This window comes from Fusarium venenatum (assembly GCF_020744135.1).
Source record: "Fusarium venenatum strain MPI-CAGE-CH-0201 chromosome Unknown EDB82scaffold_3, whole genome shotgun sequence".
Lineage (NCBI taxonomy): Eukaryota > Fungi > Ascomycota > Sordariomycetes > Hypocreales > Nectriaceae > Fusarium > Fusarium venenatum.
The window spans coordinates 3,188,342-3,203,491 of record NW_027072131.1 but is presented as its reverse complement, the minus strand read 5'-3'; the positions used below and the strand labels follow the sequence as shown (position 1 = coordinate 3,203,491).

The following is a 15,150-nucleotide window of genomic DNA, read 5'->3' as shown; positions in this document are numbered from 1 at the left end:
CAGGACTGGAAGGCTTGTACGAGGCGATAAAGTCAGTGTAGAGTAAGATGGGGGAATTTTTGTAGGATAGAAGGATGGAAAGGAGCCCGCGGGATTGGAGAGCTAGTTATCGGTTTCAAGCAGGGCAGAATTAGTCGATGGAGTATGATTGATGGTATGAATTCCATTCAGATACATACATGAATGTAATGGAAGCTGCAAAGTGCGAGAACTCTGTGCGCAAACCTATACACACAGTCATCGGAGAGCGGAGAATTGATCCTCCGGCCTGGTTGCTGTCCGTTAGCTGGGGAGCTCCAGCTCTCAGCCTTCCTGCCCGTAGGTAACTGGCAGGCTGCCGTTCTGACGAAGCTTAGCACCCCAGCACATCAACGTCAACACCCATCGACCAAATCCAGCATCAACCCCTCGATTCGCTTTTATCATAACAACAGAAGCATTCCAAATTACTCACAATTACCGTGCTCTCAAAACCAAATCCCTCTAATCCTACATCATGGCTTCCGGATACGACAGAGCTCTGTCGGGTGAGTTCCTATAGTGTTCTATGCTTAATGATACATCGCTAACTAAAGATTCAGTTTTCAGGTCGGTTTCATAGTAACACTCCACGCGAAGCTTCCTAACATCCCACTAGTCCCGACGGTCACGTTTTCCAAGTCGAATATGCCGGTGAAGCTGTCAAGCGAGGTATGCATTAGGTTCTGGGTTAGCTGATATTGTTGCCGCGATGGCTTATACTCTTAACAGGAACATGTGCTGTCGGTGTCAAAGGTTCCGATGTTGTTGTGCTAGGATGTGAGAAGCGCTCGGCTATGAAGTTGCAAGATACTCGCATTACGCCTTCCAAGATTCAACTTCTCGATCACCACGTCGCTCTCGCCTTCGCTGGCCTAAACGCCGACGCTCGTATCCTCGTTGACAAGGCGCGGTTAGAGGCGCAGTCCCACCGTCTCTCAGTCGAAGACCCCGTCACCATCGATTATATCACTAAATATGTCGCTGGCGTTCAGCAACGATACACGCAGGCTGGTGGAGTCCGACCATTCGGCATTAGCACTCTGATTGTAGGCTTCGATCATGGCAGCAACGTCCCTCGACTTTACCAGACTGAGCCTTCTGGTATCTACTCTGCATGGTAAGATATTATACTTCTTCAAGGCGGAAGACACAACGCTGACTCTCCCAAAGGAAAGCAAATGCTATCGGACGCTCCAGCAAGACGGTCCGTGAGTTCCTCGAGCGAAATTACAAGGAGGATATGAACCGAGAGGCAACCATTCGACTGGCCATCAAGTCGCTGCTTGAGGTCGTTCAAACTGGAGCCAAGAACATCGAGATTTCCCTGATGGCGCCCGATGCTCTTATTGAGACACTGCCCACATCGGAGATCGAGGGTTACGTCAAGGAGATTGAGCAGGAGAAGCAGGAGGAGGCTGCTAAGAAGAAGACTGGCCGGACCCCTGGAACTGGCAGTGCTGCCATCCTGACTAGATCTCAAGATGACTCTGCTGCGGAATAAAGAGGTCTTTGGAGAATGGATACATAAACAAGCGCGCGTTGAGCCTCTAGGATCAGAGCTTAGTGCCATTGTATTAACACAAGTAATGACGGGATGCACGCTATTAGATTTGTTCCCCACGCAAGCGACAACTCGCTGTGTACCATTGTACCCTGAACGCCGTGACCTTTCTCCTGCTATCTGGTTGCTTCCATTATCCTAGCTTGTCAGCATCATCTGACGGGTCAAAGATGGACCTGATGCCCTTAGTCTTGGTCTTTTGTCTGTCGTCCCTGAGCATTTTGTTGTCCATTCGCACGTCTTCGCTCTCGACTGACAGGGCCGCCTGGGGTGTCTTCGCATCGATAACAAAGTGGTTGTCACAGTGGGGGCAGAACTCGTCAGCCTCCTCGAACTCTGTAACGTCCTTTCGGAAGCATTTTCTGCACTTCTTGCAGGCAAAAATCATTTCGTAGCTTTCTTTCAAAGGGTGACTCTCCTGTTCACCGTGACACTCGACGCAGTCGAACCATTTTTTGCCTGAACGTGAAGTTAGCTTCGTAGGCTTTAGGCGACATCGAAAAACTGCAGTCGCCAGCTTCAGTATGGTTCTACGTACAACATGGCGATCGGACAGCAACTTGGGCATTGAGAATGTGTTTACTAATATCTGTTAATCATGAACCGTGTGCTCGTGTCGAGTCCTATCGTACCACATGGTGATAAATGAATAGAAGTCGTTCTATGCTTATGAGGTAGTGTCGGTGGACAATTCAGAATTGCGGTCGGGTGTCTGTAGGATAGTTGCACGTCAAGTTTAGACGAAAGTTGGAGAGTTTTGGCGGGGTGTATTATTCAGACTTTAGGGAATGGACGCACTTTAGCCTCCATACCTACCCCTGGAGGAGCTACGCTAAAACAGAGCACAGCGAGGCGGGAGAAGGACCCATTTAGAACATTAGTCATCACAATTCAGTGACGTTCATCATGAACGTCTAGGCGCATTCTTTCAAACCTCCAACTCTACTTTGCTTTTTGCATCTCATCTTCACGACAACCACCAAAGAAGTTCGGAACCGCTCACCATCACGACGAATATGCCGCCAAAGAGGAAGGCTGCTGGTGCCGTGCAGGGCGGAGCGAAAGTCGGCAGGTCTTCGCGGATGACAACGCCTGGCGCTGCAACGCCACGAACGATCGACAGCAATGAAGAGGTGCCGGAGGAGGATGAAGCCCCAGTCGATGAGGCTCTGGAACGTGATTTGAATAAAAACATAGACATATTTTCCCTGGATCGCTACCAGAAGAGACACGCGATTCGGGATCCTCTTCCGCATATTTTTGGCGACCGTGATTTCTCCTACCTGGTTTTGAAGAAAGACCACCAGAACCGACCTCTCTGGATCGACCCTCAGAAGGGTCGCATTATTCTGGAGAGTTTTAACCCGCTTGCTGAGCAGGCTCAAGATTTCCTCATCACCATCTCTGAGCCTTTGTCACGACCGACCTTCATGCACGAGTACGCTCTTACAACACACAGTTTATATGCTGCCGTCTCCGTTGGACTTTCGCCAGAGGACATCATCAACACTCTAGACCGATTCCTCAAGACGCCTTTGCCAGATGAGATCCGGAACTTCATTACAAGCTGTACTCAGAGTTACGGCAAGGTAAAGCTAGTCCTCAAGAATACCAAGTACTACGTCGAAAGCCCCGACCCAAACATGCTCCAAACTCTCCTCAAGAACCCCAGAATCGGACCTTTGCGCGTGCAAGGCACAGAAGAAATCACAACATCAGTGGCGCCCAAAATTGGAGGCCTTGTTATTCCCGGTACACAGAACGCGGCAGGAGCGAAGCAGGCGAATGGTCTTAGTCAGTCAGGCGAACCAGGAAAGGATGGACAGCCTGTTCAGGAGGGTGAGGTCTTTGCAACGCTGAACGAGGAAGATGACGAGGACCAAGAAGTGACACATTCCTTTGAGATCGCGGACAAGGACGTCGAAACCGTGCAGAAGGAATGCTTGAACTTAGGATACCCAGTTCTTGAAGAGTACGATTTCCGAAGGGATGAGGCCAACGCCAACCTTGACATCGATCTTAAGCCAGGCACTCAGATTCGTCCTTACCAGGAAAAGAGTTTGAGCAAGATGTTCGGTAACGGACGAGCGAAGAGCGGTCTTATTGTCTTGCCTTGTGGTGCTGGAAAGACGCTGGTGGGCATTACAGCAGCTTGTACTATCAAGAAGGGTGTGATCGTTCTGTGCACAAGTTCCATGTCAGTTGTGCAATGGCGGAATGAGTTCTTGAAGTGGTCCAACATCAACCCTGACGATATTGTTGCATTCACATCCGACTCTAAGAACAACGTCTTCACTGGAAGCACAGGTATCATTGTTACAACGTATGCAATGGTCACACAATCTCGAGCACGATCCTACGACGCCGAGAAGATGATGAAGTTCCTGACTGGTCGAGAATGGGGTCTGATGCTGCTGGATGAGGTGCACGTCGTGCCCGCCAATATTTTCAGAAAGGTAACGTCCTCAATCAAGACTCACTCCAAGCTCGGTCTCACGGCTACACTTTTGCGAGAAGACGACAAGATTTCGGATCTGAACTTCCTGATTGGACCAAAGCTGTTCGAGGCCAACTGGATGGAGCTTTCAAAACAAGGACATATTGCCAGGGTTCAGTGTGCTGAGGTGTGGTGTCCAATGCCTACCGAGTTCTACGATCAGTACCTCAAGGCGCCGAGTCGAAAGAAGGGTTTGCTGTATATCATGAACCCACGAAAGTTTCAGGCTTGCCAATATCTTATCAACTATCACGAATCACGCGGGGATAAGATTATTGTCTTCTCGGACAACGTGTATGCTCTCAAAGCATATGCTCTGAAGCTCCAGAAGGCGTTCATTTATGGCGGTACCGGCCAAGCAGAACGTCTCCAAGTGTTGGAGAACTTCCAGCACAATCCGAACGTTAATACACTTTTCCTGTCCAAGATTGGAGATACGTCTCTCGATCTCCCTGAGGCCACATGCCTCATCCAGATCTCCTCTCACTACGGTTCCCGTCGTCAAGAGGCACAGCGTCTTGGCCGAATTCTACGAGCCAAGCGACGTAACGATGAGGGTTTCAACGCCTTTTTCTATTCGCTGGTCTCAAAGGATACTCAAGAAATGTACTTTTCTTCCAAGCGTCAAGCTTTCCTTGTTGATCAGGGATATGCGTTCAAGGTTATCACTCAGCTCGCCAACATCGAAAAGACGCCTGGCTTGGCATTCGCAGATGTCTCGGAGCGTCGAGAGCTATTGCAGAAGGTACTCGTGGAGAATGAGAGTATGGAAGAGGATGATCCCAATGACGACATGTTCCATCAAGGCACCATGGGACGCAAGAAGAAGAAGGGAGTCCGACGAACGGCAGGAACCCTCGGCGAACTCAGTGGTGGCCAGGATATGGCGTACATCGAGCAGAACAAGAAGATGTCGGCGAAGCGTAAGAAGGCAGACAGCAATGCCTTTTTCAAGAAGATCGGACGAGAGAATGCCCGTCGCGCGGCGGCGCAGTAATAGAGAGATAATTAGATAAAAGGTATTGGAGGATGACAGAATAAAACTTCGGAAATATGAGGGAACCAGTTTGTCGACGGTTGCTTTTTTAGGCGCAAGGACGGGGAAGATTCGGCGTTCAGGAGACAGAAGGACATGGCAAATGCTGATCAGATTGCAAGCAATAGATACAATCAATTATATTGACAATGAAACGATGGGTGACTCGGACCAGTGAATGGCTTACTGTATATGCATGGGAACGGTGACAGTGCATGAGTCGGTAAGTCCAGGTGACATGGCGGTGTTGGATAGAACAAGGCGACGTTGTGATTCGGTTACACTATAAGAAGACTCATTCATCCATATCAGATCTCGGAAAAGAACTCGACATCACAGCATTACAGGGTGACATGCATCACACAGACAAGTATCAGTGCGGCACAACTACGACAAAGCAGGTATTATACGATGTCAAGGGTGACGGACCAAGGCAAGTCAATGCCATGTTCAACTTCGCCAACAAGAAACTATATCGACAAATACCTTTGTCGCAGCTATTTTAATAATTAAAGCCAGAGCTCTCAAGTTGGAGCTGGGGCCCTTTGAACTAGCGTCACCTAGTGTTCCGGGGAGAAAGCTTGGCGGTACTAGGGTTTGATCTCGGTTTCTGGTTCCATTTTGTGTTGCAACCCCAAAAAAATCATGAAGGAATTTTGACTACAAATTCTTCATCCTTCTGGTGTTGTCAGTTATTCATTACAAGATGCTTACTGATAATTCAAGGTATACGTGACGTGATAAGGGCGAGGCGGTCTAGATTCAGACATTCCTCACATTTTATTATGCATGGCTCTTTGCATAGCCTTCCTGGATACGACGGCATGATAGCTATTGGCCCTATGCACAACTGAGTCGCAAATCGTGTATCTGTGTGTATCCGTAAGAGGGCTTCACTCCTCCGGTGTTTCCATTGATCGTCATGCAACACCCTCGTACACATGCAGGCAGGCGGCTGAGACAAAGCCACAAGGTATCAGACGTGCAAACGGGCGTGATATGGGTGGTAGCATGGGAGTCGTGGCATCACGTTACCAGTCGGAAGCTATCGTTTCTTGTAGCGGAAGGGCGGAGCGGTGGTTACTGTTCGAGTCCAATGGCATGGACATTCAGTTCCAGAAGGAAAGGAGTTTTGCTCGTCCCTGCTCTGTTTGAGAGCAACGAACATATGAATCGCAATCGATCATGTAATGTATCTTCGCCTATTGTGATGAGAAACGGCCCTAATATTTTGGAGACTGGCCTGGGCTTTGTCAAGGGTAATAGTTGCCTGTCCGAACGAGCCCCTTTTGCGTCGGACAATGCGCCCACTCAACGCTGCGTTCCCGGGTTTTGTAAGTCGTTGCGCTCCTTGACCGACTTTGTTTCTATTTCGCGCGACTAGTTATCCCTTCGTTTGACTCGAACAAGCACGTGTAAGTGTTTTCACCAGCTTTCGAGATCTCCGAATTTGCTTGGCGTTTTAAATTGGAGATTGCATTATCAGGAATGCCATTGGCCCGATAATGGCAATGTAGCACACAGACAGCAGACAAGGACAAGGGCTTTGTCGTTAAATGCAGGGAAAATGAAGGGAACTTTCGGATTCCAAAGCTTGGGCGATGAAACTCCATTATGACGTTGTCCTGAGAATGGCATGGCCGAGAAAGTAAATTTGGAAGTGATAGTCATGAATAGCCGACGCAGAGGTAAAGATGAACAACGATCTCATCTGGAACAAAGAGTCTGGCGTCATCAATGCCCTGATCAGATTAGCTTTACCTTTTATCTGACTTAGATGAAGGCTTGCCAATCAATGGATGATATTGCTGTGAATGTCAGGGTCAGCGGGCGTTTCAACGGTCTCTGTTACATACCGCTTAGCTGCAGTAGTTTTCTGTCTGTTGGCGTTGAACGTACTGTATGCGCTTGTTTTTGGAAACGGTTTCACACTTGTAATCTGCTCCGCTCCGTCCCTCTCCTTCGTTCATCCTCTCGCTCTCCCTTTCCGCTGCTCTTAAGCAACAAGTGCCGTGGAAGGGAAAGGATCAATACGACAAGCTCGGGATTCCAATGGAGCTGCCGCTAGACTGATGGGCGGACGTCTATTGATGCCAGTGCCGGGGAAGGGATCCCGTGCATTGGCCGCGGATTCCTTTCTTTGTCGTAAAACAGAAGCCAATGATGCCCTCAGGTCACTTTTTCGTCCCCATCTCTCTGTTTCCCGCCGCCCGCCGGAGCTCCATCTGCAAGCATCTAGGCCTCCCTGACCCTTGTTCAGGCCCTGTCAATGCCGCGTGTGTGCGCGCCGCACAGACAAGCTAGGGTGTGTGCCTGGATCGTTGATGGACCCAGTATCTCGGTCCCATCTTGGCGTTCCCTCCCATTCAAGTTTGTTGATTCTCTGGTTGTTGTCTGAGGAGCTCCCCTTGTCTTTGTTGTGTAGGATTTTTCTTTTTCTTTTTCGGAGCAATAGATCAGCCAAGAGACGGGAGTATGCGTGGTGTGGTAGTTTTTTTTTTTTTTTTTGTGGCTGATCAGGCATCAGGTTATCATCATGACATGGATTCTGGGACCCTTTGAAATTATCAGCAGCTCCCTCGTGGGCTGTTTCGTCAACTCCGAGTCGTCGCCGTTGTCTTTGTTTTGATCGGTCAGTGCTTTATTTTGTCTCTCGCTTGGATGTACTGTAATATCTGAAGTGAAGGTACTCGAATGGCAGGAGAGGTATCTATGCCCAGGGTTCCTTCCATAGGTGCTCTACCCCCTTCCGTAAGTCTAGACGACTGGTACTTGCCTCGGACACCTTATCTGTAGAAATTTTACTCATTCTCACCAGGCTGCCTTCTTGTTTAGGTATTTTATCTTTTTTTTTTAATCTATATCCAAGTGCCCTCCTACAACTTCTTGTCTACCTCCTTTTCCAATTTGATTGTCAACTCCAATTGAGACGTCGTCCACAACCCAATATGCTCCTTTACTTACAAATCTATCAACCTTTGTCTTCAATTTGGACACTCTTTAGCTAGTCGATCGTTCTGGCTACATTAGAGTACAGCTTTGCGCCCTTTTCCTTGCGCGCCACCCATCACAACGACAGCTATTCAGCCAAATTGGCCACTAGAGGTGACCCAGAGACTCACTGGTACCCAGCCGCGGTCCATTCCTGTTCTTTAAAAAAGTTCAAACTTCCTGTACCCGCACTCCCTCCGAAGAAAACCTTGTTCCAGGTGCAGCAAATCGAATGTCCGCTGTTCTCCAGTCTCCGCCTTAGTTACGCCATAGCCATTACAGTAGCCATGGTCATGGTCTAGTCTAGTCTACAACAAGCTTGGCTACCAACACCAACCCAAATAGCTGCGAGATCCTCTTAGCCCCTGCTCCTGCTTTTGCTCCTACTCCTTCCTGCTTTATTCTTTTTCCATCTTCATTATAGCTGCAAAAGATTCCAGTCGTCTTCCTTTTGTCTAGAAGATATGGCTGCCGAGGCGCGCGCCTCTATATGGGCGCGGCTCAAAGCTGTCAAGCCGCCCTTCGTCTCAAAGAAACCGCATTTCAACTTTATTTCCATTCATTGTAAGTCAAGTCGAATGCAGTCGTCCCATGTTCCTCTCCATACTACCTCATCGGTTCGACCCCCACGCCGATGTGCACTTATTGCTTTTTATGCAGTATCAGTTTCCAATGCCGAGTTTCAGTCTGACAATCCTTTACAGACACATGGATCATCGGCGCAACATTATGTGCTTCTGTTATTATTTACGGGTCTGGTCGCGGTCACACTTCTTACATCGATTCCTTAATGTTTGCAAGTGGAGCCAATACGCAGGCTGGTCTAAATCCCATCGACGTCAATCTTCTCAACACCTTTCAACAGGTCGTTGTTTATTTTTTTACTTTAACCTCTAACCCCATCACTCTACACACCTCAGTCGTTTTTCTGCGTCTTTACTGGTTTGAAAAGAGGTTCCAGGGTTGGGTTACAGACGCCCGACAGCGCCGCGCTACCATCTCCAAGGCAAAAACCCGTCCGCGAAACGATGATCGTCAGAATGAAGAGGGAGTTAATGGCCGGCATATCACTATTGTTCCTGCTCAGGGACGGCGCCAAAGGATCACCAATGATGGCATTCTGTTAGACGGGAGTGAGGCCTTTCAATCTCAGGCAATTGTCGACGACGATGACGACAATGATCACCAACCGCGCCAACCACCTACAAACAGCGATGATAGCGATACAGTTTCAGCGGGACGATCCAACAGCATAGAGCTGAGTCCACTCGAAAAGCCTGATCAGGCTCACCGTGACAACAGGGATGAGTGGAAAGAGGAACAATCCAGAACGCAGAATACACCATCTGGAATCAAATTTGCCGAGACGGTTAAGAGAAGCGATGGAGTTGATGATGATTTGACCAAGTTCCCTCAACGAAGAACTCACGCAGAACACATTGCCATCCTAGAGCGTCAGCGAAATCAAGACAACGAAGTGCTGAGGATTCCCGGTCCACGAGAAACCGAGAGAGGGCTGGGTCCGCGAAGACTTGAAGATGACGATGGAGATGACGACAACAACACTATCGCCATGACGAGAACGGTAGAATCGAGACCAGATCATGCGACTATCGACTCGAGAGCGCCACCTGGTCGTAGACCAACTATCGTTATTGCGGAGCCGAAACGTCCTCTCAAACACGAATTGACCGATGATGCCAGAGCCATTGGTGGCACTCTCGACGCTATAAGGATGCGAAAACCCCGTATTCTCAACCGTGGTCAAAAGGAAACACACGACGATGCCGACAGCACAATGAGTCGTGCTTTCCGAACTCGCACAATAGACACCATCAAGTCAGCTTTAACAAGCGACCACACCAAGGACATGCCTTATCTTAGTTATACACCGACTATGGGTCGAAACTCGAACTTTGTGGGGTTGACCCTTGAGCAGCGAGAGGAATTGGGTGGCATTGAATATCGGTCACTGAGGACTCTGGCCGTTATATTGCTTTCCTACTTTTGGGGTTTCCAGCTTATCGCTGTAACCTTCCTCCTTCCTTGGATTCTCCATACGGAGAAGTATGGCAGAATCGTGGAGGACAGTGCCGTTTCCAGAACTTGGTGGGGATTCTGGACAGCCAACTCTGCTTTCAACGATCTGGGTCTGACCTTGACACCAGACAGCATGAACTCCTTCAATACTTCAGAATATATCATGATGATCATGTGGTTCTTTATCATCATTGGAAACACTGGCTTTCCTGTCATGTTGCGTTTTGTTATCTGGGTCCTGTCTAGACTTGTACCCACGAACACCGGCCTCTGGGAAGAGCTAAGATTCCTTCTCGATCACCCTCGTCGTTGCTTCACCCTTCTATTCCCCTCGAGCGCCAACTGGTGGCTGTTTTGGATCCTCGTCGCTTTGAACGCCATAGACTTGCTGTTCTTTGTTATACTTGATGTAAGTCACGCAATTCTTCCGTTTTTGTTTGTGGTTTGCAATGCATGCTAACATGCCATAGCTGAATTCGGGTCCAGTCGCCGAACTGCCGGTTCATACTCGTATTGCTGATGGTCTCTTTCAAGCCGCTTCTACTAGGACTGCAGGTTTCTCTTGTTTTAGCTTGAGTGACCTCCATCCTGCGCTTCCAGTGTTGTACATGATCATGATGTACATTTCCATTTTTCCTATCGCAATTTCCATTCGCCGAACCAATGTCTACGAAGAAAAATCTCTTGGTGTATACAGCAGCAAGAAAGATGACGACGACGAAGAATCAGCTAGTGCTCTCAACTACGTCGGCACTCATTTGCGGCGCCAACTCTCCTTTGATCTGTGGTATGTCTTCGTAGGTTTCTTTCTCCTTGCCATTAGCGAAGGTGGTGGCCTCAAAGCGAAGGACTTCAACCTGTTCGACATTCTCTTTGAGGTCATCAGCGCGTACGGAACTGTTGGTCTAAGCATGGGTGTGCCTAACGTCAATGCCTCCCTTTGCTCGCAGTTCACTGTTGTCGGCAAACTTATCATTGTTGCCATGCAAATTCGTGGCCGGCACCGTGGCTTGCCGTACGGCTTGGATCGTGCTGTGCTTTTGCCAAGCGAAGCACGCTTCCAGAAGGAGGCAGAGGAAAACCAACCAATTCTAATACGCACACGTACAAATGCGTCCATGGGAGCAGCATCCGGTATGGAACCCCCGACAAGTCCAGGTTTCCCTGGCCGAAGAGGAAGTGTCAGCCGCTTCCGCGAGCGAGCAAACAGCCGCATCATTTCCCAGTTCCTCTATCCTGGACCTGTCATTCCCAGTAATGAGATCCATGGCCACAAGCGCGCAACCTCAAATAATTCCAACACCACGCGCGACTTCCCACGATTTAATACCGAACCAGTATTCGAAGAGGAGAAGGATGAGGTTCCTCCCCTGCGGCCCATCGAATCCCACCAATTCACACCTCGGCGGGCAGAGACAGGCTAAAACACACAACTGTTTTGCGTTGCATACATTATGTACTTTCATGCTTTATCTTCGCACAATGCTCCCTCCACTGCATCTCAACGGCAGCCATTTTGGCTCTACTACTATATTCACGACCTTGATAATCTCAAAGAAAAAGCGATCTCAATTTTTAAAAGGGTTTTCTGGGCGTTCAGTATCAATATCATGACAACATAGACGGGTGAAAGGGAGTGTCAGGGCTCAGACTTATATATCGCATCGAATCTGTGGTTACAAGAGATCAAGATTCTTCTTTATGTTTGGTGCCTACACTTACAGTGGACACTCTCAGGGCGTTAAAATACGGGTTTATTTGGATTTTGGAGGACTCATGTGCATCCTCATGGATTTTGGCATAGATCAATAGTTTCTACTTTCAATAGAAGGCAACACCGCCTTGGGTGCAAGCTCACATCAACGCCTAGTATCCCGTCTCGACTTCGTAAATATGTTCCCGCGCAAGTGGGGCACATTTTTTTGCAATGTAGCAATGATGAGAAGGTGTGATGGCAATTCTAAACAATGTATCCCGATGCATTAATTCTAGTAAGTTATGTGAATGTATATATATACCGAGCATCTCCTTTTACTTTGTCTCAAAAGCGCCAATATCCTTTAATGCGTTGGCCAAGCGACGATAATCCCGTAGCAGGTCAAGAACCTCGCCCAGCTTTAGCTCACCAGGAGTCTGTAGTTCCATGAACCGTTTGTTGGGCGGCGCAATCTTGGGAATCTCCTTGGGCGGAAGTGCCGGAGCAATATCAGGGAAAGCCTACATGAATCAGTACCAAACGCATTGTATGTTTCCGCAAAGACCGTTGACTTACTGTTCCCAAGTCCCCACCGTCTGCGGGCTTCACTGTCTCCTTGGTTGTCGGTACTGGCGGCGTTGTGGGCGTGTTGCGCCCAAACCCACGGATCATACTAATGCTGGGGAGCCGAGCCATGGGGTTGAATGAGTTACCCAAGTTGCGCATCTGATCCAAGACAGCCGGGTTCTGTCCCGGAGTTTGACTAGCTGCTTTTGGTTCTTCTGTGGCAAACAGAACTTTCTTTGATGAACTCGCACTGCGACCACTTCGAGTGCTATCCGTACTACGATCGCGAAGACCTCCGATCAGGTTCAAAACTCTATCTTCACGCGACGCCGGACGTTTCAACGGGTCGGCATCATCAAGTACAACTAGCCTGTTAAGGCCAGTGGTATCCTCCTCATCAGGAGATGGCGTACTGACCAACTTGCGGGCATCTTCCAGGGTCCTCGGTACAGTAATAGATTCTCGAGGACTGTCTTGGTGCTCCCTCAATTTACCTACAAGGAACTTATAGCTGCCTTCCAAGCTGTTGGATATGTTCTTTAAACCTTGGTCGGCCGTATTAAAGACGGCATCGCTCGCGGCACCAAAGGCTTGTGTAGGCCCGTTTATGAGATCACTCAGCCGGCGGTTGCGCAATGCCTGTGTCGCCTTAACATCAGGAGCGGATACCTTGGCTGCATCGGCGTTGGTCTTGTTCTCTTTAGGACCATCAAGCGACGAAGATGCTTCTCCTCGTTGGTACGCTGGAGGGAATGTCTCAGTCCTCTGGATTGTGCTTTTTGTTGGGCCGGAAAGCTGTTCGTCTGCTCTCAGCGTCGCAAGATCCACAGTCTGCAAAAAGCTGATGGCAGCCTCCAGGTTCGTCAGACAGTAAGCAGCCTCTCCCGTGAGTTTTGGCTCCCAACGGAAGTACTGTATAAAATGGACATCGCTGATGACATGTAGATTTTCAGGTGGAAGCGTAATTAGGGTATAGATGAGCATAGGCATAATTTCATCAGCGGATGCAGAAGGATGAAAGTGAGCAAGGGTATCGACGATGCTCCGGTGGGCAGCCTTAAGGTGATTGAGCTTTCCCAGAGGATATCGTTTCTGTGTCATCATGATAATGTCTCGTCTGGCCGGCTCCAATTTCCCCTTAATTTCATCTTCTGTTGGGCGAGTTATCTCGCCGGACTCATCCGCTTCGCCTGTTAGGTCAATGCCCAGGTCAGAGGGCCCGATTCCGACCAAGGCTAGAGCAGCTGTCTTTGAGCGTAATTTATCGTCATGGGCCTCATCCTGAGTGCTTCGATGCCGCCAAATCTTATCGTAGATGCCTTCACATAATCTACGCTCGACAGCCTCCTCAAGAAGCGACCTCTTGGCCTCGAGGGCTTTTCTATTGCGCTTACGGTTTGCTAGCTGTTCCGCAGTGATCATCTGCTGTTCAGGCTCTGGTTTGGTTATGCTGAGCGCACTGGCTTTTGAACGTAATCGGCTAGCAGCAGAGGAGATGGAAGAGACAGATGGTGTAGGCGATGCATCGCGACTTTGCCTCGAGGCAAGGGCATTGATGTGGGTGTTGATATTGGACGACGCTTGTGTATAGAAGTCTTGAAACTTTTGTGAGAGGTTCTCGATATTGGGAGGAGTTGGATGAACTTTGGCATTCAGCGACTCGATGAAGCTATGAATGGGAGATGGGTTCAGCAACGGAGATTTAAGCGATGCAGTACATTCCTCGGCATACCTGTCTGTCAATGTAATAAGCTCGATGGGGAGGATATCAAGCTCGACGGAAGCTCTGGTAACCTCAATTCCATCATCGGAGTCGCTATGCTCGCCGGTCTCGAATGCATCTGGAGACGTAGCGCTATCATCTAAAGATGAGGTAGCATTTGCGAAGGTGTGAGCTCTTTTAGGGACCGCTAAGCGATCGCCAGTAGTGGAAGTAGGCGTTTTGGAGGTATGCGAATGAGATGCCGTACGGATAGCAGATGGACGAGCTGGGGAGCTCTCGGGGGGGTCGCGGGACGCCATGGATCTTTGATTTGGGCTATAGACAATCATGATGAGCTTCCAGAGGGTTGATGAAGGTCGATGGAGGTTGAATGGAGGGGAAAGAACAGTTGCTTTACACCCGTCGCCCGGGGTATTGAAGTACATACCGTTGATAGAGAGAGAGCTTTGGTGGAAGGTTTACGCTGTCTGAACCTAATAAAAACAGATGATGCGATGCAACGGCCAGCGTGTCTCAGGACAGAACCATCAATGCAGACCGTCTGAGACGTAACAGAGTACAAATGGCGGGGGGTGGTTCCTTCTGTCCGTGCTGGCCGGAAACTCTATACAAATGAATAGGTAGCTTAGGTAGACAGTAAGAAGAGAGAACACTGGAGTCGCAAAAAGAGTGTAAAGTATTTGGTTACAGTAGTAAGTGATGTATACGAAGTGATAAGCTCAAATTGAATCATATGAAAGACCCCGTTCCAGTTAAGTTACGTTACGTAGTGGGTAAGTAAAGTTAGATTGACTTGCAGGGAGGGGTGGAGACCTCGACCTGATGCTGCACCGCCATAGTTGAGCCACTCAGCGCCACACCCGAATAACCTTGATTAATAGCAAGGAACTTTCAACTTGTGATGGGTATCTACATAAAGTACCTACCTATGGATAAAGTCACAAAGCCTATGTTTTTCTTTTTGATATCATCATTCCATTCTTCTTCAATATCGCTGTTCTGACAGCCAGCCATTGGC

At 48.8% G+C, this 15,150-nt stretch overlaps 5 protein-coding genes across 5 annotated transcripts; 3 read left to right on the top strand and 2 right to left on the bottom strand.

The window, feature by feature from the left end:
* The first annotated feature begins 296 nt into the window (after positions 1-296).
* Positions 297-1,573, top strand: EDB82DRAFT_505995 (nucleophile aminohydrolase). The gene is made up of 5 exons (XM_025727299.2): positions 297-527; positions 582-588; positions 638-690; positions 751-1,138; positions 1,192-1,573. The coding sequence occupies exons 1-5, from the start codon at positions 497-499 to the stop codon at positions 1,520-1,522; spliced, it is 810 nt and encodes a 269-aa protein (XP_025581780.1). The 5' UTR covers positions 297-496; the 3' UTR covers positions 1,523-1,573.
* On the bottom strand, positions 1,574-2,438 carry EDB82DRAFT_505990 (uncharacterized protein). Its single transcript, XM_065608750.1, has 3 exons — positions 2,215-2,438; positions 2,121-2,164; positions 1,574-2,041 (listed from the first exon to the last, which is right to left on the bottom strand). The coding sequence occupies exons 1-3, from the start codon at positions 2,217-2,219 to the stop codon at positions 1,716-1,718; spliced, it is 375 nt and encodes a 124-aa protein (XP_065463939.1). The 5' UTR covers positions 2,220-2,438; the 3' UTR covers positions 1,574-1,715.
* A 93-nt stretch (positions 2,439-2,531) lies between these two features.
* EDB82DRAFT_505989 (P-loop containing nucleoside triphosphate hydrolase protein) lies at positions 2,532-5,348 on the top strand. Its single transcript, XM_025727297.2, has one exon. The coding sequence runs from the start codon at positions 2,599-2,601 to the stop codon at positions 5,074-5,076; it is 2,478 nt and encodes an 825-aa protein (XP_025581778.1). The 5' UTR covers positions 2,532-2,598; the 3' UTR covers positions 5,077-5,348.
* Positions 5,349-8,570: 3,222 nt separating this feature from the next.
* Positions 8,571-12,050, top strand: EDB82DRAFT_558312 (cation transport protein-domain-containing protein; the record flags this gene model as incomplete). Its single annotated transcript, XM_025727296.2, has 3 exons — positions 8,571-8,670; positions 8,811-10,555; positions 10,617-12,050. The coding sequence occupies 3 exons, from the start codon at positions 8,571-8,573 to the stop codon at positions 11,568-11,570; spliced, it is 2,799 nt and encodes a 932-aa protein (XP_025581777.1). The 3' UTR covers positions 11,571-12,050.
* EDB82DRAFT_505965 (uncharacterized protein) lies at positions 12,032-14,904 on the bottom strand. Its single transcript, XM_065608749.1, has 4 exons — positions 14,560-14,904; positions 14,142-14,447; positions 12,419-14,078; positions 12,032-12,363 (listed from the first exon to the last, which is right to left on the bottom strand). The coding sequence occupies exons 2-4, from the start codon at positions 14,429-14,431 to the stop codon at positions 12,178-12,180; spliced, it is 2,136 nt and encodes a 711-aa protein (XP_065463938.1). The 5' UTR covers positions 14,432-14,447; positions 14,560-14,904; the 3' UTR covers positions 12,032-12,177.
* Between the last annotated feature and the right edge of the window lie 246 nt (positions 14,905-15,150).

Coding starts and splice junctions, on each gene's coding strand:
- EDB82DRAFT_505995 (XM_025727299.2), top strand. CDS start 497: ATGGCTTCCGGATACGACAGAGCTCTGTCGG. Junction 691..750: donor CGGTGAAGCTGTCAAGCGAG/GTATGCATTAGG, acceptor TACTCTTAACAG/GAACATGTGCTGTCGGTGTC. Junction 1,139..1,191: donor TCTGGTATCTACTCTGCATG/GTAAGATATTAT, acceptor ACTCTCCCAAAG/GAAAGCAAATGCTATCGGAC.
- EDB82DRAFT_505990 (XM_065608750.1), bottom strand. Junction 2,042..2,120: donor TGCTGTCCGATCGCCATGTT/GTACGTAGAACC, acceptor CTTCACGTTCAG/GCAAAAAATGGTTCGACTGC.
- EDB82DRAFT_505989 (XM_025727297.2), top strand. CDS start 2,599: ATGCCGCCAAAGAGGAAGGCTGCTGGTGCCGTGCAGGGCGGAGCGAAA.
- EDB82DRAFT_505965 (XM_065608749.1), bottom strand. CDS start 14,431: ATGGCGTCCCGCGACCCCCCCGAGAGCTCCCCAGCTCGTCCATCTGCT. Junction 14,079..14,141: donor CTTATTACATTGACAGACAG/GTATGCCGAGGA, acceptor TCCCATTCATAG/CTTCATCGAGTCGCTGAATG. Junction 12,364..12,418: donor ACGGTGGGGACTTGGGAACA/GTAAGTCAACGG, acceptor TGATTCATGTAG/GCTTTCCCTGATATTGCTCC.